The sequence below is a fragment of the Salvelinus namaycush genome, chromosome 34 (genome assembly GCF_016432855.1).
Source record: "Salvelinus namaycush isolate Seneca chromosome 34, SaNama_1.0, whole genome shotgun sequence".
NCBI lineage: Eukaryota > Metazoa > Chordata > Actinopteri > Salmoniformes > Salmonidae > Salvelinus > Salvelinus namaycush.
Window position 1 is genome coordinate 23,890,484 of NC_052340.1, and position 25,062 is coordinate 23,915,545.

General features: G+C 40.2%; 1 protein-coding gene across 2 annotated transcripts in view; it reads left to right on the forward strand.

The window, feature by feature from the left end:
• Positions 1-16,649: 16,649 nt before the first annotated feature.
• The window catches only part of LOC120028687 (CD166 antigen homolog A-like), a 68,329-nt gene continuing 59,916 nt past the window's right edge, over positions 16,650-25,062 (forward strand). The window contains exon 1 of one of the 2 annotated variants that reach the window (XM_038973916.1): positions 16,650-16,889. In XM_038973916.1, the coding sequence (XP_038829844.1) occupies positions 16,838-16,889 (52 nt within the window). In that variant the 5' untranslated portion in view covers positions 16,650-16,837. The remainder of the gene's footprint in view (positions 16,890-25,062) is intronic. The other variant, XM_038973915.1, reaches the window with a different exon arrangement.

The window sequence follows — 25,062 nt, forward strand, 5'->3', positions numbered from 1 at the left end:
TTTGACTGGTACTGTATATAGAGTTGAAGTCGGAAGTTTACATACACCTGAGCCAAATACATTTAAACTCAGTTTTTCACAATTCCTTACATTTAATCCAATTAAAAATTCCCTGTCTTAGGTCAGTTAGGATCACCACTTTATTTTAAGAATGTGAAATGTCAGAATAATAGTAGAGATAACAATTTATTTAATCTTTTATTTCTTTCATCACATTCCCAGTGGGTCAGAAGTTTACAAACATTCAATTAGTATTTGGTAGCATTGCCTTTAAATTGTTTAACTTGGGTCAAACATTTCTGGTAGCCTTCCACAAGCTTCTGGCCCATTCCCCCTGGCAAAGCTGGTGTAACTGAGTCAGGTTTGTAGGCTCCTTGCACGCACAAGTTCTGCCCACACATTTTCTATAGGATGGAGGTCAGTGCTTTGTGATGGCCACTCCAATACCTTGACTTTGTTGTCCTTATGCCATTTTCCACAACTTTGAAAGTATGCTTGGGGTCATTGTCCATTTGAAGACCCATTTGTGACCAAGCTTTAACTTCCTGACTGATGTCTTGAGATGTTGCTTCAATATATCCACATAATTGTCCTTCCTTAAGAGGCCATCTATTTTGTGAAGTGCACCAGTCCCTCCTGCAGCAAAGCACCCCCACAACATGATGCCGCCACCCCCGTACTTCACGGTTGGGATGGTGTTCTTCGGCTTGCAAGCCTCCCCTTTTTCCTCCAAATATAACGATGGTCATTATGGCCAAACAGTTCTATTTTTGTTTCATCAGACCAGAGGACATTTCTCCAAAAAGTGCGATCTTTGTCCCCATGTGCAGTTGCAAACTGTAGTCTGGCTTTTTTATGGCGGTTTTGGAGCAGTGGCTTATTCCTTGCTGAGCGGCCTTTCAGGTTATGTCGATATAGGACTTGTTTTACTGTGGATATAGTTGCTTTTGTACCTGTTTCCTGCAGCATCTTCACAAGGTCCTTTGCTGTTGTTCTGGAATTGATTTGCACTTTTCGCACCAAAGTACGTTCATCTCTAGGAGATAGAACGCGTCTCCTTCCTGAGCGGTATGACGGCTGCGTGGTCCCATGGTGTTTATACTTGCGTACTATTGTTTGTACAGATGAACGTGGCACCTTCAGGCGTTTGGAAATTGCTCCCAATGATGAACCAGACTTGTGGAGGTCTACAATTTTTCTTCTGAGGTCTTGGCTGATTTCTTTTGATTTTCCCATGATGTCAAGCAAAGAGGCACTGAGTTTGAAGGTAGGCCTTGAAATACATCCACAGGTACACCTCCAATTGACTCAAATTATGTCAATTAGCCTATCAGAAGCATCATTTTCTGGAATTGTCCAAGCTGTTTAAAGGCACAGTCAACTTAGTGTATGTACACTTCTGACCCACTGGAATTGTGATACAGTGAATTATAAGTTATAAATTATAAATAATCTGTCTGTAAACAATTGTTGGAAAAAATGACTTGTGTCATGCACAAAGTAGATGTCCTAACCGACTTGCCAAAACTATAGTTTGTTAACAAGAAATTTGTGGAGTGGTTGAAAAATTTGTTTTAATGACACCAACCTAAGTGTATGTAAACTTCCGACTTCAATTTTTTACTGGGTGGCAGGTAGCCTAGTGGTTAGAGTGTTGGACTTGTAACCAAAAGGTCCCAAGGTCAAATCCCTGAGCTGACAAGATAAACAGCTGTCATTCTTCCCTTGAACAAGGCAGTTAACCCACTGTTCCTAGGCTGTCATTGAAAATAAGATTTTGTTCTTAACTGATTTGCCTAGTTAAATAATGTTTAAAAAAAAATATATATATACACATATAAATAAATCTTGCATATCTTAATTTACTTCCACAATTAACAAATAATATGCGTAATAATGCTGGCAGTTCATACGAAGCATTTTTACCTATAACCAGGATTAGCATTACATTAAAATTACATTTTTGGAAAGCAATTATTATTTCTGCAAACAATTATTGTGATTCATCCAGTATTGTCCCTAACATCATTACCCAATAGCAACAGATATGGGTTACATAAACCACACACACACACACCCCACCCTTCCCCCACAAACAATCACAAGCTCAGATGTTCAACAGTTGTTCCATCCCCGAGCCCAACTCAAGAGAAGACTTGATTTGTGAATGCATGGATGTAAAGTATTGGGTGGCAGGCACAAAATGCATCAGTTTGTGCACTTTACCATGGGGCTGGCCATGGGCCTCTTTGTGTCACACCCTGATCTGCTTCACCTGTCCCTGTGATTGTTTCCACCCCCTCCAAGTGTCGCTTATTTTATAAGTGTATTTATCCTTGTTTTTCCTGTCTCTCTCTGTGCCAGTTCGTCTTGTATGTTTTCCAAGTCAACCAGCGTTTTTCCCGTTCTCCTGCTTTTTGCTATTCTCCTTTTTCTAGTCCTCCCGGTTTTGACCCTTGCCTGTTTCTGGACTCTGTACCCGCCTGCCTGACCTTTCTGCCTGCCTTGACCACGAGCCTGTCTGCCACTCTGTACCTCCTGGACTCTGATCTTGTATTGAACTTTTGCCTGTCCACAACCATTCTCTTGCCTACTCCTTTTGGATTAATAAACATTGTAAGACTCCAACCATCTGCCTCCTTTGTCTGCATCTGGGTCTCGCCTTGTGTCATGATACTTTGGTGTTGTATAGAGTAGGAATCAGATCCCCATTGGTACAAGTACATTCAAATCACAGTAGTATCACACTCTCCAACACATTTACCAAGACCTGAGCCAAAGAATTAAAGAGGGTTCAAATAGATTTAGTTCCTTTTGAGAAAAACATCACAGGTTGTTAGATATTGGAATTGACAGATTCAAGTTGTTTTCATGCAGCAAACAATCCTCAACCATAATCGGGAGAAAATATTGGATTCCACTTCTTTGTCAGCTATTTTAATATCAGAACATATTTCCCTATGAATGAAAGTACCCGGTGTGAGATGAAACAAAATTGCACAAAACAACAGTTGAAAAAGAACATCAAATAAAATAACCCCCCATGTAGAATACTTACAGACAAGAATTTATGTGACTACAGGCTACATAGAAATGAATTGATTCTTTTCAGATGTCTTATACTGTCTGGATTCTTACAATAGACCTAGTCATCAAACATTTACATATCCTGCTTCAAATCCACCGTACCATCACAAGGCTTATCAAAGGCATTGCTATAGGGAGAAAAATATTGCAAAGATGGGCTTTACTGTTACCTGCTACTTTCTCAGAGACAAATCATCTCCTCTTGAAACAGGTAATCCATTTCATAAAGATTGTGTTTCACTAGAACAGATTAGTTTTGAATGGCACAATTAGATAATCTCCATATGAAATTAATGCAACAAAGGATAAAAATTAGGCCCAAAGTTAAATTGTTTCAAATAGGCCATTGGGGGAGGCAGTGGAGGTTGTGAGGAGTGAGAAGGCACCAGAGCAGGGACACAGGGGCTTGCTCAGTCAAGTGCTGAATTACTTAGAACCCCCCCCCCCCCCCCCCCCCCCCCATGTGTTCCTGCACTGAAACCTTTTCTACCAAAGGTAATTAAAATCTGCAGCAAGCACTTAACAAGATTAATTCCATCTTGATCTCCAAAATAAGGGGGGTTGTCAACATATGTGTCTCAGGATCTCAAAATATGTTTGAGCTAGGAGGCACTGCACTCTAATAAATTCCCAGGTTTTCTAAAATAACTCAAGCAATGAACTTCAAAGTAAACACACCAAGACCGTCATGAGGAGGGTACAACAACACCTTTTCCCCCTCAGGAGATTGAAAAGATTTTGCATGGGTCCCCAGATCCTCAAAAAGTTTTACAGCTGCACCATTGAGAGCATCCTGACTGGTTGCATCACCGTCTGGTATGGCAACTGCTCGGCATCTCGGTAAGGCGCTCCAGAGGGTGGTGCGTACGGCCCAGTACATCACTGGGACCAAGCTTTCTGCCATCCAAGACGGTAAGCTGTCATTGTAAATAAGAATTTGTTCTTAACTGACTTGCCTAGTTAAATAAAGGTTTAAAAAAATATTATGATAATAATTAAAACTGTACTGGAGCGCCAAGTCTAGGACCAAAAGGCTCATTTACAGCTTCTATCCCCAAGCCATAAGACTGCTGAACAATTAATCAAATGGCCACCCGGACTATTTACATTGACCCTTCCCCCCACCCCCAATTTGTTTTTCCACTGCTGCTACGCGCTGTCTATTATCTATGCCCCCTGTATATAGCCTCGTTATTGTTATTTTATTGTGTTACTTTTTATCATTTTTTACTTCACTTTATTGAACTGTATTGTTGGTTAAGGGCTTGTAAGTAAGCATTTCACAGTAAGGTCTACTACACCTGTTGTATTCAGCGCATGTTACAAATAAAATTCGATTTGATTGGAAACAGTATCTCAAGGCTTATACAATGCTAAGTTTCAAAGTGTAACCTGCAGCTTGTGTTTACTGGTAAACATAAATATATCACCACACAGAATATTTGCTGTACACACACGTTATGTGCACATCGCATGCTGAACCGTCTCTTTTAGACCAATCATGGGCTCATGGGCTCTCCGCATGAGTCAGGGGTGTAGTTTTTTCCAAACAGTATTCATTGCCATGTTAATCTTAGTTTAGCAGTCAGAGCATTAAGGTACTGGCCATTATGTTGTTATTCAGCGCCCAGGGCAGTCAGAGCGTTAAGGTACTGGCCACCATGTTGTTATTCAGAGCCCAGGGCAGTCAGAGCATTAAGGTACTGGCCATCATGTTGTTATTCAGCGCCCAGGGCAGTCAGAGCATTAAGGTACTGGCCACCATGTTGTTATTCAGCACCCAGGGCAGGCAGAGCGTTAAGGTACTGGCCATCATGTTGTTATTCAGCGCCCAGGGCAGTCAGAGCATTAAAGCACTGGCCACCATGTTGTTATTCAGTGCCCAGGGCAGTCAGAGCATTAAGGTACTGGCCACCATGTTGTTATTCAGTAACCAGGGGAGTCAGAGCGTTAAGGTACTGGCCACCATGTTGTTATTCAGCGCCCAGGGGAGTGAGAGCGTTAAGGTACTGGCCATCATGTTGTTATTCAGTGCCCAGGGCAGTCAGAGTGTTAAGGTACTGGCCACCATGTTGTTATTCAGCGCCCAGGGGAGTGAGAGCGTTAAGGTACTGGCCATCATGTTGTTATTCAGTGCCCAGGGCAGTCAGAGCGTTAAGGTACTGGCCACCATGTTGTTATTCAGCACCCAGGGCAGTCAGAGCGTTAAGGTACTGGCCACCATGTTGTTATTCAGCGCCCAGGGCAGTCAGATCATTAAGGTACTGGCCATCATGTTGTTATTCAGCGCCCAGGGCAGTCAGAGCGTTAAGGTACTGGCCACCATGTGGTTATTCAGCGCCCAGGGCAGTCAGAGAATTAAGGTACTGGCCACCATGTTGTTATTCAGCAACCGGGGCAGTCAGAGCGTTAAGGTACTGGCCACCATGTTGTTATTCAGTGCCCAGGGCAGTCAGAGCGTTAAGGTACTGGCCACCATGTGGTTATTCAGCAACCAGGGCAGTCAGAGAATTAAGGTACTGGCCACCATGTTGTTATTCAGCAACCGGGGCAGTCAGAGCGTTAAGGTACTGGCCACCATGTTGTTATTCAGTGCCCAGGGCAGTCAGAGCGTTAAGGTACTGGCCACCATATTGTGATTCAGCAACCAGGGCAGTCAGAGTGTTAAGGTACTGGCCACCATGTTGTGATTCAGCAACAAGGGCAGTCAGAGCGTTAAGGTACTGGCTACCATGTTGTTATTCAGCGCCCAGGGGAGTCAGAGAGAGAAAGATGACGTCAGCCTGGCCTGGGCCATCTTTAAAACCAAACAGACTCTGGCTCCTCTCTTCCACATGACTGTTGTAGAAAAACAAAACTGGTAGTTCTACCAGTAACAGGTCTTGGGGGCTTAAGCCACACAAATCCCCCAGATTCAAATGTCATAGGGCTTACCTTCTCTGCTGTTTTGCTTTGCCCACTTGGCCAACCTTAGAGTGAACTACCTCTGTTGAACCAATCTATTAATCAGTTATGTTTGATGATTGAGCCGTTGACAGAAAGTTGAACCGGATCAGGTGTTACCTGGCTGTAAATTGAGAGAGGGGGTTGGAGGACAGGAGTTCTGTACAATCATCCCTCTGGGGCTGGACAACATGCTCTCCACAGGTTCTTGTCACCACTCTTGTCATGACAGTAACAAATTACTTTTGCCTGTCTTTTTTGGTTTGACTTTGCAACTTTGGAATCGCGGTTACCTAAACCATTACATAACTTCAGTTGTTCCATGAGGGCTAGAGCCATGAGAGCTCAAATGCTTAATAAGCTAAAATGTTGAATGTAAATTGCCTTTCACGTACGTTTTCTTGCCCATATCATCATGGTACCATAGTGCATCTCAGTTATCAAGGGAAGGATCACTTATACGGCAAGAATGTTAATCAACTCAATCATATAAATACAGTTGTTTTTATTGTTTTGGTGCTATTTTCATAAGTATGTGGTGAATTTTAAAAACTCAGTACAAAACTCCAAACTGGTAACCCTTGTAATGCACAAAGTCTCATATTCAAAACGTTTTATTGTGTATTAATTTTGCTTGAAGACATCTTTCAATACACAACCATTGATACAAAATCTAAGTTTACTGTGATGAGAACATTGATTTAATTGCAAAAAAACAACACAATGATATCTTCTCAATTTTGTTATTTGAACAATCAAATCAAATCACATTTTTTTTGTCTCGTGCAGAATACAACAGGTGAAATGCTTACTTACAAGACCTTAACCAACAATGCCTTTCTAAGAAAATAGAGTTAAGACAATATTTACTAAATAAACTAAAGTAAAAACTGTTTTTTTAAGTAACACAATAAAACAACAATAACGAGGCTATTTACAGGGGGTAGCGGTACCGAGTCAATGTGCGAGGTAATTTGTACATGTACAGTACCAGTCAAAATTTGGGACACACTTACTCATTCAAGGGTTTTTCTTCATTTTTACTATTTTCTACATTGTAGAATAATAGTGAAGACATCAAAACTATGAAATAACACATATCATGTAGTAACCAAAAAAGTGTTTAAAAAATCAAAATATATTTTATATTCTTCAAAGTTGCCACCCTTCGCCTCTATATTTAACCAGGCAAGTCAGTTAAGAACAAATTCTTATTTACAATAAAGGCCTAGGAACAGTGGGTTAACTGCCTTGTTCAGGAGCAGAACGACAGATTTGTACCTTGTCAGCAGGGGGATTCGATCGAGCAACCTTTCGGTTACTGGCCCAACATTCTAACCACTAGGGTACCTGCCTTGATGACAACTTTGCACACTCATGGAATTCTATCAACCAGTTTCACCTGGAATGCTTTTCCAACAGTCTTGAAGGAGTTCCCACATATGCTTTTTTATTTAACCTTTATTTAACTAGGAAAGTCAGTTAAGAACAAATTCTTATTTACAATGACGGCCTACAAGCTGAGCACTTGTTGGCTGCTTTTCCTTCACTCTGCGGTCCAACTCATCCCAAACCATCTCAATTGGGCTGAGGTTGGGTGATTGTGGAGGCCAGGTCATCTGATGCAGCACTCCATCATTCTCCTTCTTGGTCAAATAGCCCTTACACAGCCTGGAGATGTGTTGGGTCATTGACCTGTTGAAAAACAAATGATAGTCCCACTAAGCACAGACCAGATGGGAGGGCATATCGCTGCAGAATGCTGTAGTAGCCATACTGGTTAAGTATGCTTTGAATTTTAAATAAATCTTTAACAGTGTCACCAGCAAAGCAACCCTACACCATCACACCTCCTCCTCCATGCTTCACAGTGGGAACCACACATGCAGAGATCCTCCGTTCACCTACTCTGCGTCTCACAAAGACACGGTGGTTGGAACCCAAAATCTCAAATTTGGACTCATCAGACCAAACGACAGATTTCCACCGGTCTAATGTCCATTGCTCGTGTTTCTTGGCCCAAACAAGTCTCTTCTTCTTATTGGTGTCCTTTAGTAGTGGTTTCTTTGCAGAAATTCGACCATGAATTTCTGATTCACACAGTCTCCTCTGAACAGTTGATGTTGAGATGTGTCTGTTACTTGAACTCTGTGAAGCATTTATTTGGGCGCAGTTAACTCTAATGAACTTATCCTCTGCAGCAGAGGCAACTCTGGGTCTTCCATTCCTGTGGGGGTCCACATGATAGCCAGTTTCATCATAGCGCTTGAAGGTTTTTGCGACTGCACTTGAAGAAACGTTCAAAATTCTTGAAATTTTCTGGAATGACTGACCTTCATATCTTAAATTAATGATGGACTGTCATTTCTCTTTGCTTATTTGAGCTGCTCTTTACATAATATGGACTTGGTCTTTTACCAAATAGGGCTATCGTCTGTATACCAACCTTACTGTACCTTGTCACAACACAACTGATTGGCTCAAATGCATTAAGGAAATAAATTCCACAAATTAACTTAAGGCACACGTGTTAATTGAAATACATTTCAGATGACTACCTCATGAAGCTGGTTGAGAGAATGCCAAGAGTGTGCAAAGCTGTCAAGGCAAAGGGTGGCTACTTTGAAGAATCTCAAATATAAAATATATTTTGAGTCGTTTAAGACATTTCTGGTTACTACATGATTCCATATGTGTTATTTCATAGTTTTGATGTCTTCACTATTATTCTACAATGTAGAAAATAGTACAAATAAAGAAAAACCCTGGAATGAGTAGATGTGTCCAAACTTTTGACAGGTACTGGATATAAATCAGGTATTTCTGTTTATTATTTTTAATTTAAAAAAAAGTCAAACCTTTTTTCACTTTGTCATTATGGGGTATTGTATGTAGATTTATGAGGAACATTTTTCATTTAATCCATTTTAGAATAAGGCTGTTACATACAGTACATCTCTGATTTTGACAATATCAGATTTTCGAAAACTTACTTTGAAGTAAAATCAGAATAATCATCATTATAATAGTACATTGCAGTATATATATCATACTTTATATGTTTATACTTTACAAACATACATTTTAATTATTCGTTCATTATTATTAATTATTATTATTTCATCATTAGTTCTCAAAATCTGTAGTAGACAAGCCAGTTTAAAATCTATAGGTTTACCAAACGGTTAATTGATGACCAATTAAGAACAGTCGGATTAAGTAATAGTAAAATGTATTTTAACCATTGATAAGAGAATCATATCAAAAGTTAAGTGAGCTCTGCATTGTGAAAGGCAAGTACTTAATATAAACATACAGTTGAAGTCGGAAGTTTAGCCAAATACATTTAAACTCAGTTTCACAATTCCTGACATTTAATCCTAGTAATAATTCCCTGTCTTAGGTCAGTTAGGATCACCACTTTATTTTAAGAATGTGAAATGTCAGAATAATAGTAGAGAGAATGGTATTAGTATTTGGTAGCATTGCCTTTAAATTGTTTAACTTGGGTCAAACGTTTCAGGTAGCCTTCCACAAGCTTCCCACAATAAGTTGGGTGAATTTTGGCCCATTCCTCCTGGCAGAGCTTGTGAAATTGAGTCAGGTTTGTAGGCCTCCTATCTCGCACACACGTTTTCAGTTCTGCCCACAAATTTTCTATAGGATTGAGGTCAGGGCTTTGTGATGGCCACTCCAATACCTTGACTTTGTTGTCCTTAGCAGAAAAGCACCCCCACACCATGATGCTGCAAGCCCTGTGCTTCACTGTTGGGATGGTGTTCTTCAGCTTCCAAGCCTCCCCCTTTTTCCTACAAGGTCTACAATTTGAGGTCTTGGCTGATTTCTTTTGATTTTGTAACGGCAGTCTATTTCGTCCTCCTCATCGGACGAGGAGAGGCGAGAAAGATCGGAGGACCAATGTACAGCGTGGTAAGTTTCCATGATTTAATAACAAGAAAACTAGACAAAATACAAAACAACAAACGTACTAACCGTCACAGTCCCGTGTGGCACAAACACTGACACAGGAAACAACCACCCACAAATCCCCAACACAAAACAAGCCACCAAATATGATTCTCAATCAGGGACAACGATTGACAGCTGCCTCTGATTGAGAACCATATTAGGCTGAACACAGAAACAGACAAACTAGACACACAACATAGAATGCCCACCCAGCTCACGTCCTGACCAACACTAAAACAAGCACAACACATAAGAACTCTGGTCAGGACGTGACAGATTTTCCCATGATGTCAAGCAAAGAGGCACTGAGTTTGAAGGTAGGCCTTGAAATACATCCACAGGTACACCTCCAATTGACTCAAATTATGTCAATTAGCCTATCAGAAGCTTCTAAAGCCATGACATAATTTTCTGGAATTTTCCAAGCTGTTTAAAGGCACAGTCAACTTAGTGTATGTGAACTTCTGACCCACTGGAATTGTGATACAGTGAATTATAAGTGAAATAATCTGTCTGTAAACAATTGTTGGAAAATTTACTTGTGTCATGCACAAAGTAGATGTCCTAACCGACTTGCCAAAACTATAGTTTGTTAACAAGAAATTTGTGGAGTGGTTGAAAAACGAGTTTTAATGACTCCAAACTAAGTGTATGTAAACTTCCAACTTCAACTGTATATTTCTAGATGAAACACTGATTAAGTTTGGTGAAGAAGTGACTGTATGATTTTGTGTGTTGTGCTTAGTCAATTGAAAATGTGCTTAGAATTTTGAAAAATCTGCCTTTTTGATGATCTGTTTTGAGTTTTGTACTAAGAGCGGTGAAAATGTTACCACATACTTGTGAAAATTGCACCAAAGCAATAAAAAAAAATGTATATATTGATTTGAGGCAAAAGAATATAGGCTAGCTACCCTTGCCTAACATGGCATGTATGGATTCCCTTTCTACAGAATCCAGTACATTGGAATTTGAAAGGGGTTCATTTAATTTATTTAAAGCCTGGAAATATGGGAAAGTACAGGCCAAAACAAATTGGTTCAAAAACTACTCCAGAGAAAATACTTTTTGATGTAATGACAGCTCTTTCAACCCCTAGCCCAAAAATGGTATCCGTAGATCTAGCTCCTTCGTCTGTGGTTGAAAAATAGTGTCTTTAATGTTGGATTTCTATGTCATCTCTTTGATATTCTTGACATGTCATTTTCACTCAAATCTATCAGGTTTTATCTTGCCTTTTCTGCTATATATCTCCAGCTTTTGCTTTAAAGATTAAATGGCTAACCGAATATCAACCTGCTTTCTTTCTCACAAAGATTTCTGCTTTGTTTGAATTTGGATCTGTAGCGAATGATGGGGAACAGAAAGAGGACTATTACAACATATTTACCTCTAAAGTCAAACACAGCTGGGTCAGAGGATTAGCAGGCTAAGGTTTTCCAATGCTTTCAATTGTTATAAAGCTACACTACAGTGAATAATAAGCATATAAAACTGATGATGAAGTAATTAATACCCTGATACCTAAAGTGTAGTAAGTAAAGTAGTATTAAAATAGTAAACTATTATTGTTTGTTAACATCTTTCACTACATTTTGGAAAGTCTGCTGTCTTTGGAGACTGAGTAAAATGAATCAGCAAAAGGGTCCACAGTCCCAGACTTGTTCGAGGCAAGACAACATTGCAAAGTTGGAGATCCATACTCTTTGGCAGCTTGGCAGATGCATAGGTTATTGCAGGTCTGTGAGCAAGCCCAAACCATCCCCATGATAGACACAATGTTTATAATTACATATCAAAATCCAATAATCAAGATACTGTAGTGTTCCAGTGCAATAACTATAAATTGTACTAGACTCCTAAATTAATGTGGGATTTGATCTGGCCTCACATCAAAGAGAGGAAAGTTCAACATTAAATGATTTTCCAGTTTGCCTGTTTAAAAAAAAAATATACAGTATATATACATTTAAACACAATCCATAATTAACCTGTATCATTGTCTGCATCCATTGCATTAGCTTGTGATGTTATACAACAGTTGGATTAATGAAACGCTTCGGACCATTGTGCACATGTTGCACATTGGGAGAAAAGCGTAATTAGGTATCTATAAACATAGCCGGTAAGATGTTCTGCTGTCAATTTTTTCTCTGGAGGGGGGGACCAGATTTATTTTTTTGCCCGTGCTACAGACGGCTATATCGGTACGCTAATACAGGACTAGTAAAGGCCCAGTGCACTACTTTTGTAAAGAAAAAAACATGTTTTATTCAGATTTCTCAGTGGGTGCTGCAGCACCCTCAGAACCCCTACTTTCCCGCGGCTATGTCTATAAATCTCACCTCATTAAACACACAATTTTCAAAAGTTATCATTTGTTTCTTTTCTGGGTTTGCGTTCTGATTGTAAGCCTGCAGGCGGAGAAAACATAAGTACGGTTGATTCCAGAGGCATCATTAGCTGACAAACCAACAAATAATTGCAGGTTTGGGTGAGCATAAACATTAGTGATGCCTGACAGCTGCCTGAATCCTAGCAGACAGGCCGATGTCTTTATGAATAATTTCTCCACCTCTCTAGCTACCAGCGAGTAACATTTAGGGATATAACAGGTACCAAACAAACAGCACAACACAGCACAGCACAACACAGCAGCATGCATGGCAGACTACACAGTGAATGCCACAGACTGAGTAATAGAGGCTGGGAATAATTAGCCCAATTGAAACAATATGACGGGCCTAACTACAATAAAGATGCAACCTGCCTTGTTGCTTTAATAGATAGCATCAATAACCCATTTTTATTGATTACCTTAATATAATGATGGACGACTTGAAGGGGATCAAACACAGAGATCTGGAACTATGAGGAGGATGAGTTCTGAAAAAAAGTTTAACTCTACAGAGAACAATAACATCGATTCCGACACTGACTCTTCGCAGAGGCAGAGCTAACCTGCCATCGACCACTGGCCGCTCGCACACTCAATCAGATTAACTAGTGAAGCAATCATCGATTGGAGGCTCTGCTGCTGGCTGACACAGGGCCGGCCATTAAGTGGATCCTCATCTCCCATGGACACAGCACAGAGAGAATGTCAGGGTCACTGTGTTCTCCGTCCGCTCTGTTCCACGGCCTTGTCACAGAGCCTATTCACTGGGAGACTAATCACTCCACCACTGGCCCCTGGAGGAGATGTGACCTAGGCCTCCTGCTTCATGGGACCTGCAATATCATGTCCCCAAGGCCCAGCCAGGGGACAGCATGCCCTGTGTCATATCATACATGCTGCTTCTCCACAACGGAACACAGAGACAGAAGCAGGATTACTATCAAGGCTATGATGGTGTAATTAATGCACCATGTTTCATTAAAATGTCACTCTGCTGTCCTGTTCAATGCCTTATATAGCCTATTCAGAGCATGAGATGATAAAATGCACTTAGGTAATCAATATATCATTATGTTACAGTCACTTAAGACCCTCAAAATAAGTAATAAAAACTCCCCAGCAATGTAATGATTTCAACCCATGAAAGAGGTATGTTGACTGCCCCTAGATATAACTAGTTTTATTCTACGAATTCATAGAAACGCAAGGTTATTTTTATTCACCCTGATAGCAAGGGCAATGTCACAAGATGTCTCAAAAGATGTCAAGGCGAGAACATTCTCTTTCATCAAATAAAAGATGTGAGCATCGGTACAGTGGCTCAGATATGACATGATATGCTGTAATTCATTATTCCCTGTGAAACCTTATTATTTAGCTCTGTGGATAGCAAATGCTTTCCAGTGCATACTAAATATTACTACTAAATTACTGGGTATTCATTATCATTCTTTCCCTCCTAAACAAAAATATATATTTTCCTAGCCACTGTGCTTCTACATCTGCATTGCTTGGTCTTTGTGGTTTTAGGTGGAGTATTTGTATGAGCACTTTGTGACAATTGATGGTGTAAAAAGGGCTTTATAAATATATTTGATTGATTTAGTATTGTACTATTTTGTGTGCACCTTTTAGAACTAACAAAGCTACATTTGCTAGGATTTGCATAATATGTCATTTGTAATCTGTAACACAATAAAAAAAACTGCATTATCTTGCAATCTTGTATAGTATGTGGAGTTAGAGACTCTTAGAGATAAAGTTTTTAATGTTCTTGTTCAACTATCTCAACTATATATGTTGGCCATCACTTCTTTCAGATGTTCAGTCTTGGGGTTATTTGCTTTAGCCTTGCCTACCCTAGCTGGTTTATGGGTCTCCTGAGATCCCAGCTCAAGTGCCAATTATACCAACCTGTTTTTGTTTGGTAATTGAATGCCGAACGAAGTCTAAGGCTTTGTCACCATTCTGACCCAATCATTCTCACCCGTGTGGAAAAAAATAAATAGTTATCTTTTTCTTCCTGTGCAGTCAGGCATATCACTCTCACAGAATATTGCTTTGTGGTTCACTCCTAATCAAATTGCATTTAGTTTTTCACAACCAGTGCACACAGTACATCCTTACAAAACCATTGTACTTGAAATCCTTCTCCGGTTAGATACATTTTCACCCCCACAAATCGGCTTTTTACCCAAGCTTGACCACTCAGTTAACAGCACAGTGAGAGCTAAGTTCACAATGTCTGGTTTTGTCAAATGCAAACTCCATAATCTCACTCACTTCTGATTCTCAGTCTCACCTCTGAATGTCTAGCAGCATTAGAAATTATGCTCTGCTCGTCTGATCAGAGCACAACCTCATGAAATTGGTGCTTTGATGGAGTCACTGGCAGAGGCTTCAAGGTAGATATGAAGCTCAACAGACACAGAAATAAACTCTGAGTCACAGAAACCATCTAAAACCCACTGCCATCTCAGTTAACTGCAGCAGCAGCACACCTCAGCCTTGTACATATTACCTCGACTAACCCCGCACATTGACTCGGTACCTCCTGTATATAGCCTCGTTATTGTTAAGTAATTTGTGTTCATTTTTATTTGATTTTTTTCTTTAGTTTATTTAGCAAATATTTTCTTAACTCTATTTCTTGAACTGCATTGTTGGTTAAGGGCTTGTAAGTAAGCGTTTCACAGTAAGGTCTACACCTGTTGTATTTGGCGCATGTGACAAATATAATTTGATTTGAAAACAAGTAAAGCCAGCAGCAGCACAGTCTGAGTCTAGTGGGAGTATTGACTGTATAGTACTACCTACCCAAACACAAGTACTGACTGCTCACATCCTCTCCAACCTTTAAGATACCTCTGTCCTCATTATAATCAACACAGGATTAAAGTTTAACACCTGACGTTGCACAATGCTGAGCCTCTAATCAGGATGTTAGTGAGGCGCTAGTTTGAACACCTACTGTCTCTCTCTGCCATCAGCAACTGAAATCAGGATTCAGTAAGGGAGGAGCGATGTAATCTAGACATCATGCATTTTACATTTGAGTAATTTAGCAGACACTCTTATCCAGAGTGACATAGAGCAGACATTGGCAGATTTTTCACATAGCGGGCTCGGGGATTTCAACCAGCAACCTTTCGGTTACTGGCCCAACGCTCTTAACTTCTAGACTACCTGCCGCCCACATCATGCATTTTATTTCAGTCATTAGCATTAAAAACTTGGGTGGCACATAAAACAGCACCTTAGCTATGAGGAGTCACAATAGAAACTGGCTGCAGTGGAGACTTTAGTGCTAGCCCACACCCCACCCTTTTCACATCCAGCCTGGCCTCAGAGCCATACGAAACATACTATACTTGTTTCTGAGCAGCTCCAAGATGTATGATATCTACTTATGGTCTAGTTACTTTAGACAGAAACAAAAGTAGGGAGGTTGGTCGGAGAGGATGCGTGGGTGTAATCCACGACAGTCTAGCAATCCAAAGGTTGCAAATTCCACTGGTATTTTATTCAAACTATCTCTTGCAATGCAAAGAGGCAATGTAAAATAACAGTGCGCTGCAGTTATGAATTTAAACTATGAAGAGCCACCTTGAGCCTCCCACTGGGCAGAAACTGGCTGAATCAACGTTCACTGTAATGATGTTGAATCAACGTGGAAAACTTATTGATAGGGGAAATTCTTGTTTTTTAACCTAAATCCAATGACATGGTGACACATTTTTTTATTTCACATTGAATTCACATTAGTTGACAACTCAACCAAATGTAAATCAAAACTAGACGTTGAAATTACATCTGTGCCCAGTGGATTATTTTGGCCACTGTGTATGCTTATACTTGTCTTACTTCACACATGTACAAATGCGTATTAATTTCAAAATGTGTTTTTTGCATATCCCACTCTCCCTGAGACCCTCTGAGCGTGGGGTCACGGACAGGGTCTGCCATTATCAACAGCGACCCTGGATCAAGTAGGGTTAAGTGCCTTGCTCAAGGGCACATCAACAGATTTTTCAAATTGTTGGCTCAGATATTCTAACTAGCAACTTTTTCGTTACTGGCCCAACACTCTAACCGCTAGTCTGTGTGTGTGTGTGTGTGTGTGTGTGTGTCTGTGTGTGTGTGTGTGCGTGTACGCGCGTGTGTGTAATGCAGTGCGGAGTGGGATCCACAAGATTGTGGTAGATCCTGGGCGGAGTTGCTGTAAAATCCTACCCTACAGAGCTTCCCGTCGTCGCTCACTCGATGCGCTCCCACATTTGTTTGCCAATGCAAGTGAGAGAGCACATGTTATACAGCAGTAACTGCACACAGTGAATATTTAACCCTGAAGTTTACGGAAAGAAGTTAGCTGATCGATAATAACAAACATATTATCGACCTTTAGGAACAGCAGGGCAAGGATATCTGGCTTTCGCCAGGATGCATTTTTCCAGCTGTCTGTGTGCCCTCCTCGTCGCTCTTGTCTACCAAGGTACTGTATTTAGCCTATCATGCATCATATCTTACATTGTTTAAAAGAAAACTGATACATTTTGTCATAATTTTTAACAAACACATCATGGGAACTGCATGGTGGTGATGAGTTTGTAGACGATACATCTGAAGTGAAAATACTTGTCATTCGATTAGCAATTTTGATTTACACTGAGGTTTGTGAATACAGAGTTATAGCTAGTTATAGTCATGGTTAGAACGTTATTTTGCAACTCTACCATTATTGCTCATAGCATAACTACTGCGTAACTACAAGTTGTATAGCGCATTAAGTGTGTACAACCTCTGGCCACACTTCGTGGGAGTGTTGAGTATGTTTCGCCAGGTGATAGTCATGCGCTCTCAATTTGGGAGCGATGTCCTCTCATTTTATTTCAATAATTACAACAGTAAACCAACTTTTCACAATAATTTGTGTGATAAACGTGTGTGGTAAACGTTCATTCCCAAACATATACATTACGCACTCAAACGCGCACACTTGTTTCCCCACGAGGCAGGAACACCTTGCAGATTAAAGTTAGGCTTTTTTACATTCTGTAAATGTCGTTAAAGAAAGCTTTTTTTCCAATCCAACAAGTATGCACCATGTGTTTAAGCATTCAGACTCAACATTTAACCAAACTGCAGTGGAGCTCTCAATAGTCCTTTGGGAGAGGGAAAAATCTGTTCTCAAAGCATTTCGTATTATTTTTTACGTAAATCAGAGACACTCCATTTAGTATGATATGTTACATTTCGTATGGTATGTATTAATTTATGGATGTCCATCACCCATTTCATATATGTTACGAATTACAATTACTATTATATGTTACGAATTTGCAAACTTTCAATATGTTACGAATTTGCAAAATGGATGATTTGTTACGAATTCTAGCTAGGTGGCGTTAGCTAGGCTAGGGGTTAGGTTTAAGATTAGGAGTCAAAATCAAATCAAATGTTATTTGTCACATGCGCTGAGGGGTTAGGTTTAGGGGAATAATTTGCTAAAAGGGTAAAGGTTAGGGGAAGGGTTAATTAACATGCTAAGTAGTTGCAAAGTAGCTTAAAAGTAGTAAGTAGTTGAAAAGTTGCTAATTAGCTATAAAAAAAAATAAGTTGTCCGTGATGAGATTCGAACCCACAACCTTTGGGTTGCTAGACGTTTGCGTTATATGCCCGACCAACCAACCTCCCTTTGTTTTTGTCTTAAGCAACCATCTGTCTTATGTAACCATACCAAACAGAACATATCATACTAAATGGCTCGTCTCGGAATTACATACAGAATAATACGAAATGCTCTGAGACCAGATTGGGAAGGGAGGTGGGTGATCTGACTTAGGTCCTCCTCTGTCTGACACTGTCACTTGACATGCCTGTCATTGTAAATTACAGTGTGCCTCCCTTGTCACTGTCACCCGCTCTCAGGCGTTTGTACTTGAACTGGTTGGAAAAAAGAGCCTCCCCTATAATAATAGCATGTCACGTGTTAACAGTTTTTCTAGTTGGACTGTGTGTTGTAGTTCTGTTGCCAATTGCAGCAGTTTTTAAAACAGTGGAATTTGAAGGCCTTTAGGGTGGGGCTGTAATTTAGGTTTATAGCCCTCCACACCAACATTTGATGAGTAAACATGATGCTGGCAGTTTGGCCGTCAGTCCTCCATAAATGGTGAAACCATGTGTCTGTTTGCTTGTTCTATGGAGGATTGATGGTGACTTTTCAATGTGCTGGTTACTCATTACAACTTCATATGCAGTGTCATTTTAAGAAGCACTAGGCAACCATCTAGTTATTCATCTTCATCAAATCACAAAATCCCTTAGTCTAAACACCACATATTTCATCTATCACTCATGCCACCTTGTAAATGTTGAATTGGAGGTTTTAAACTAAGTGCTCAGTTTGTGAAGGTAGTTTTCAGAATAGACACCATCAGTCAGTAATTAGATACACTGTTGATCTTTTATTCCAAAAATTCTCCTCTGGCAAGCGGTTCAGGCCAATCATGCTCAAAACCTCCCGCAACCTGAACAGTTTCTTTCCCCGGGCTGTGGCCCTCACCAACCGGCCATTGGGCCCATAGAAACGAAAGGACTATGCACTCTATGCTGCACACGGGATCAAGCCATCTCTGAACTGTACACAAAATAACTGCACTATACTGCATTGCACTCTGTTCATCTCTCTGCATTTAGATATATTCATACTGATACTGTACATCCACTGTATATCAACTGTATACCCATCATATATTTGTTTACCGACTGCACATTCTCTTATATGTTTATCCTCAATCTATCTAGTTGTATATAATGTACCATATGTAAACTTTGTTTAAACTCCACTGTCGGTATTCTGGCTCTAAATGTTGTCTATCACTAGCAGCACCATATCACCAAGTCACATTCTGAGTATGTGTAAATGTACTTGGTGAATAAAGGTGATTCTGATTCCGTTGTTTTAGAGGGAAGCGGAGGTTGTTAAATGCAGTTCCTCTGGCTCAAACACTGAGAGCTGTGACCCTCGGCCTAGACCAGATAGTGCTGGAAAAACAGGGCCCTGAAAGACTTTTAGAACAAATAGTCTGCGTAGATCCATTTGTTTTTTTGTTCCCTGCTTTCCTCCACCCCTCCCCCACCCTCATCCTACCCTCCCTGGAATAGACAACACTCAGTATCACACCTGGTATTACTCGTCAAGCAAGTAGGGCTCTTCATTTGCTAATGGACTAATCTGGCCCCTGTTCGCATGGGGACCACAAGGTTTCATTGTCTGAGTGAAACCTCATTGAAATATGTTCATCCACTTTCTCACTCTCCGTAACCAGTTTTTGTCCTGACATGATAGATAAATGTTCAGTTGATTGGTGTAGAGAAAGACTGGAGCGATTTGTGTTCTCAGTTTGCACTTGGGATTTGCGCATGTTAATTTGTGTGACTGTGCACGTCACGTCTTGTTTAGAGGCGGGTTTGTCTAGATGTTTGTGGTTGTTCTATCTCCCGTTGACTCCTTATACAACGTGGCCCTTCATGCAAAATGTCGTTTCATGGATGGAAAGCACAATAACATGAAACTCTTCATCCTTAATCGTAGATGTTTATGATCCAGATCCTATTTACAAAGGAGAGTGTATGTGGGGCAAGACAGTGATATCAGATAATGCAATTGTAATATCGTTATTAACTTGATGTTCTACAGTTAAATAAAGGTAAAAAAAAATTTTTTTTAATGCTGATGACAAGTTTCATGACGGTGTTACAGGGAGGTGATAGAATATAGATAAATATAGATTAGAATATAAATAAAGTGCCACTGCTATGCTGAAAATGCCACACTTAGCTCTGAGGAGAGTGGGTGTCACTCAGGATGACATCATCATTTTGTGTGCTCTACACTTGCATTTACAGGTCTTCAATCTGTAAATCATTCCTGTAGTATCTTTGCAGAAAATGTCACCATCCTACATCATAATACTGCAAATATGGATGTTTTTAATGAGACAGTATCAACAGTTTGGTATACAAGACTATATATTTATTCCTATGTGTGTCTTTCTCTCCTTTTCTGAATTCATTTCCTACCCCTCATTTAGATATGAATTACTGGAAATGGCCTCAATCACACATCATACCCAATAAGCATACCACCTTTATCCAGCTTTGCAAATTTTCAACTCGCACTAACAGCTCTTAATTTCCTTCAAAGCCACTGTGGGACAGTCAGTGTTGTGTTTGAACTGACATTTTATGTATGTCATAGGAAATTGCAATGAGCAATGTTAAATGGTCTCATTCATTGAGGGTGTCTCTTGCTTTCTCAGTCTTTCCACTATATCATTGAAGTGCTAGAAAACAACTGGTGAAAAAAGAAAATAACTTGTATATTTCGATAAGGGGCATCATATTTTGGGCAATCTGGGAGTGGGAGGACATATTCATTCTAGTAAACCAACTGCACTATTGTGGCTCTGCCTCTTTATAATTCAATCCAGATTAGGGTCACAGAGACTAATTTAGTTTTAATCCACTTTGAGGCCTCTCGAGAAAAGGGGTGAGTGAAAAATGGAACCTATCCTTTTACCCAAATGCTGTGGATGAGGGTGAGCTAGCCAATAGGTCAGGGTTCCCCAAATGGCGGCCCATGGGCCAAATTTGGCCCGCAGGTGGTTTTTATTTAATTGGGAGGACAATGTGTACAGAGACAGTTGACTAGGTGGAGGGTCCAGGATCCTACTGAGGGACCTGTAGTGGTTGCAATGGCCCTGCTCTCTGTGTGTTCCCAGTCGTTAGTAGGACCAAAATTCAGTGTCTTTATGTCTACATATCATTACGATAACTGCTGGTGAACTGGCCAACATTTACCTAGCTATTTGAAGTGGAGCTTTCCCGTTACAGCTAATATCACAGGTGAGAGGGAGAGCATACAGCTCCATGAATTAAAACTCTATAAATCATCCCTACACTTTTAGGAAAAAGGGTTCCAAAAGGGTTCTTTGGCTGTCCTCATAGGAGAACCCTTTTTGGTTCTGTGGAAAGGGTTCTATATTGAACCTAAAAGGATTCTTCCTGGAGCTAAAAAGGTTTCTTCAAAGTGATCTCTTATGGGGACAGCCGAAGAACCCTTTTAGGTTGTAGACAGCACTTTTTTTCTAGGAGTGTACATGAGTGAGAATAGGCTATGATATGCACACATCTAGCATACTAGATTCATTCACTCTGGTTCAATCTCTGATTTCTCCCCTGAAATGTTAAATTCTCAGTATTCACTTAGTTTAGAGAAAAGTATCGGCACTTTCTGTTAAGAGCTCAGGATTCTCCGACATTATCTGTCGTGAGAAAATGTTTCAGCACTACAGAGCTATAGTCAGGCAGCAATGAGAACATTTAAGCCAACACAGAGAACAGTGTATTTCCGCAATGTATAAAAGAGTATTCACAGTGACTGGACACACAGCTTTGCTTAAGGAAAATGAAAGGGCTTGTGTGGCCAGTGTAATCAGTCTCAAACAATGACTCACTGGTGAAAAAAACATTTTGTCTGCCTGTGACAGTTTTACACATGAGGGTATCAGTAAAACAGCCAAGGGAGTCTCAATTACACTAGCTAGTATGATTAGCTCGTCCCAGTTTTAGAAAGGAGCGGGAGATACGTTCTGTTTCAACATTCATGATTGAGATTTCCCCTTAATCCTCCCCTTATCCAGAACACTCACAACTCTGCTTGTATTGTCACTGGTTAGACAGGTTATAAAGGCCTGGGTTGGGTTTTATTAGACAGCTTAAGATATATGACATGTTTTACATATAGATTACGTTTCCAGTCACACATTCCTGCGTGAAAGCTATAATGTAAAAATGTTGGAGAATGGCACAGAACACCCTGGTATTTCATTGAATGGAGATGCCAGCCTTCGAGTCCGTATATGTATTCTACTCCCCATTATCTCTCAGCAATCTTTCTTCATCATAGCACTCCTGCTATTCACACACAAAAAATATATTTATTTGTTATATGAAGGGAGTGACTACATTTTTGAGAAAGCCTTTAATAACAGGAGTGAGATGACTGGTCCCTGGTCCCTTATGCCGAAATGCACCCATTGAAATGCATGAGGGTATCTTTGGTTTTGGGGAAAGCCTACAGCGCACTGGAAACGGCTCTACCCCTGTTTTGGGACAAAAAAGTGAGGTTGTTTCTCTGTTTTGTTATTCACATTATCCCCCCTGCTTTCTCTGGTTTCCTGCGGACTCCCCCCGACAGTATTGATGCTGACTTCTCCTGCCGTCTCCTCTCTTTGTCATGAAGATGGAACAGTGCACCCTCCTGGGAGGGCATTGAGTATCTTCCCCCTGTTCTCCCACCTCCCATATGCGCAAGGCAATCCAAGCCTACTGGGGGAAAATAGGTCTGGTCCATATGAAAGCTAATGACATGGCCCATAGTGAATGACACAACAATCTTAGTTGAAATATTCCTTGGAAAGCTTTTTACTAGGTGTGATTTAATTAGAATAGTTCATTAGCTGCATGAAGAGGAAGGGGAGGTGTTCCCAAGCTCTTTGTTCTCAGAACTCATAGAAGAAAATGTATCTTGTCTTGTTTTCCTCACATTGCCTGATGGAATCTGAAAAGAGAAAAAGCCGAAATAGTGTTTCCCATTATTGAGAGCCTATTAAGAGCTCTCAATAAGAGAGCTCCCAAGCACTAGGAACTCAACCAGACCCACTAAAGGTCAGTGGGGAAACTGCCAAAATGTACACACCCATAAAGTGATTATATTGCCACCTATTTACATGGAGTCAGGGCTGAAGCAGGTGGTACTATTGTATCACACCTATTTTTGACTCTGCAATTCAGAGCGGTCTATTGAGATGACAATGTCATTGTCCAAAAGATGAAGCAGAAATAAGAAGCAGTGGGCAATAAAATGTCATGCAATTTTCACTTTCCCATTCACTTTTAAATCGCTTTTTGGTCAGAAACAGTCCATCAATAGTGACTGGTCTCTATTCATTCAAACTTTATTTTGCAATTTTCAGCCATGAAAACACAATGTCATATTTAGTGTAGCTCCATGAAGTATCCTGCCCCAGGGATCCAAACATAAGTGTTTTGTGTCTGCATTTGACCTCAGTGGGCCCCCATTCTAGCCTTTATAAAAGCTAGTTCTTTGTGCACTGTTGATGTCCCTCATCTATCCTTCTGAGAAGGCGGCACACTACGGAGCCTGGAGCTATCTATGATTACATGCTGCTTCAGATGAACTTGCAGGAGTTCTCATTCAAACCCAGAGAGCGCCTCACTTTCAACAGGGACAGACACTCAGTCACTGCATATCTCTGCTTTCTGGAGATTAAAACGCCTGTCATTTTTGCATGCCAGGGTATATAAACTCGTAAAAATACAGAATATCATATTCAACCCTTTTTCTTCAGCCCACTCACATGTCAAGAGTACAGGGTACTCTTTCTTAGTTGCTTTAAAGTATTCTTCAAGGTCCTAAACATGTTGCTCAGGAAGTTTCAAATGCATGCTTCCTCTCATGCGTTGGATTCCTGGCTGTAAATCCCAGGTGGTAAAGGACTTTGTAAGAGAGTGGTTTTTATGCTGATACTTATCTGGCTGTGGCGCTCTCGCTGCCTGGAATTCAAAGCCTTGTATTAGCCTCGGATGTATGGAGTTCCTTCACCTGATGCATACATGAAAAATCCAGAACCAAGGCTTTTGTGATCATTTGTAACAATACATTTTAGTTCATCTTTTATATATTCTAAACATAAATCTGAATTATTCTTTTTACCATATGATAAAAGTACGTTGAAAGGTGTCTGGTGAGGTTGAGAACTAGACATATTTACTGGTCAGTCACTGGTTGATTCTGGCCTTAAGGCCGTGATACTCATAAAACTGCCTTGTGAACGACCACTGCAATTTACTGTTTATATAGAAGGTATGTACAGTACAGTGTATTTTTTAAATTAAATCTAAGTACTCAGAATTCTTCACACCAGCTCTATTATCTTAGATGTTGAACCACTTCACTTTCAATTAAGTAAAATGATGCTCTAGTCACTGTGTGGATGCCGTTGATAATGAATGCCATGTAAAACTGTGAGGTGTTTCATTAGCTAGTTGTTACTGTGCAGTAGCTGTAGTCTAACCCTTCCATTGTCAGACGTTAGTGGGTAGGCGAAAAGCCTATTGTGCACCATTTAGATGGAGAACCTAATTGTCTAATGGGACCCATCTTGAGAGGTCAAGTAGCCCCATGTTCCTGCAGAGAATTCTGAAAAGTACTTTAACTCCCATCGGAGCTGTTAAACCAGGGTTTCCCAAACTCGGTCCTTGGGACTCCAAGGGATGTACGTTTTGGTTTTTGCCATAGCTCTACATAGCTGGTTCAAATAATCAACTAATTATCAAACTAATCATCAAGCTTATCTATGCATTGTCACTTCACCCCTACCTACATGTACAAATTACCTCGACTAACCCGTACCCCCGCACATTGACTTGGTACCAGTATCCCCTGTATATAGCCTCGTTATTGTTATTTTATTGTGTTACTTTTTATTTAAAAAATTACTTTCGTTTATTTATTAAATATTTTCTTAACTCTATTTCTTGAACTGCATTCTTGGTTAAGGGTTTGTAAGTAAGCATTT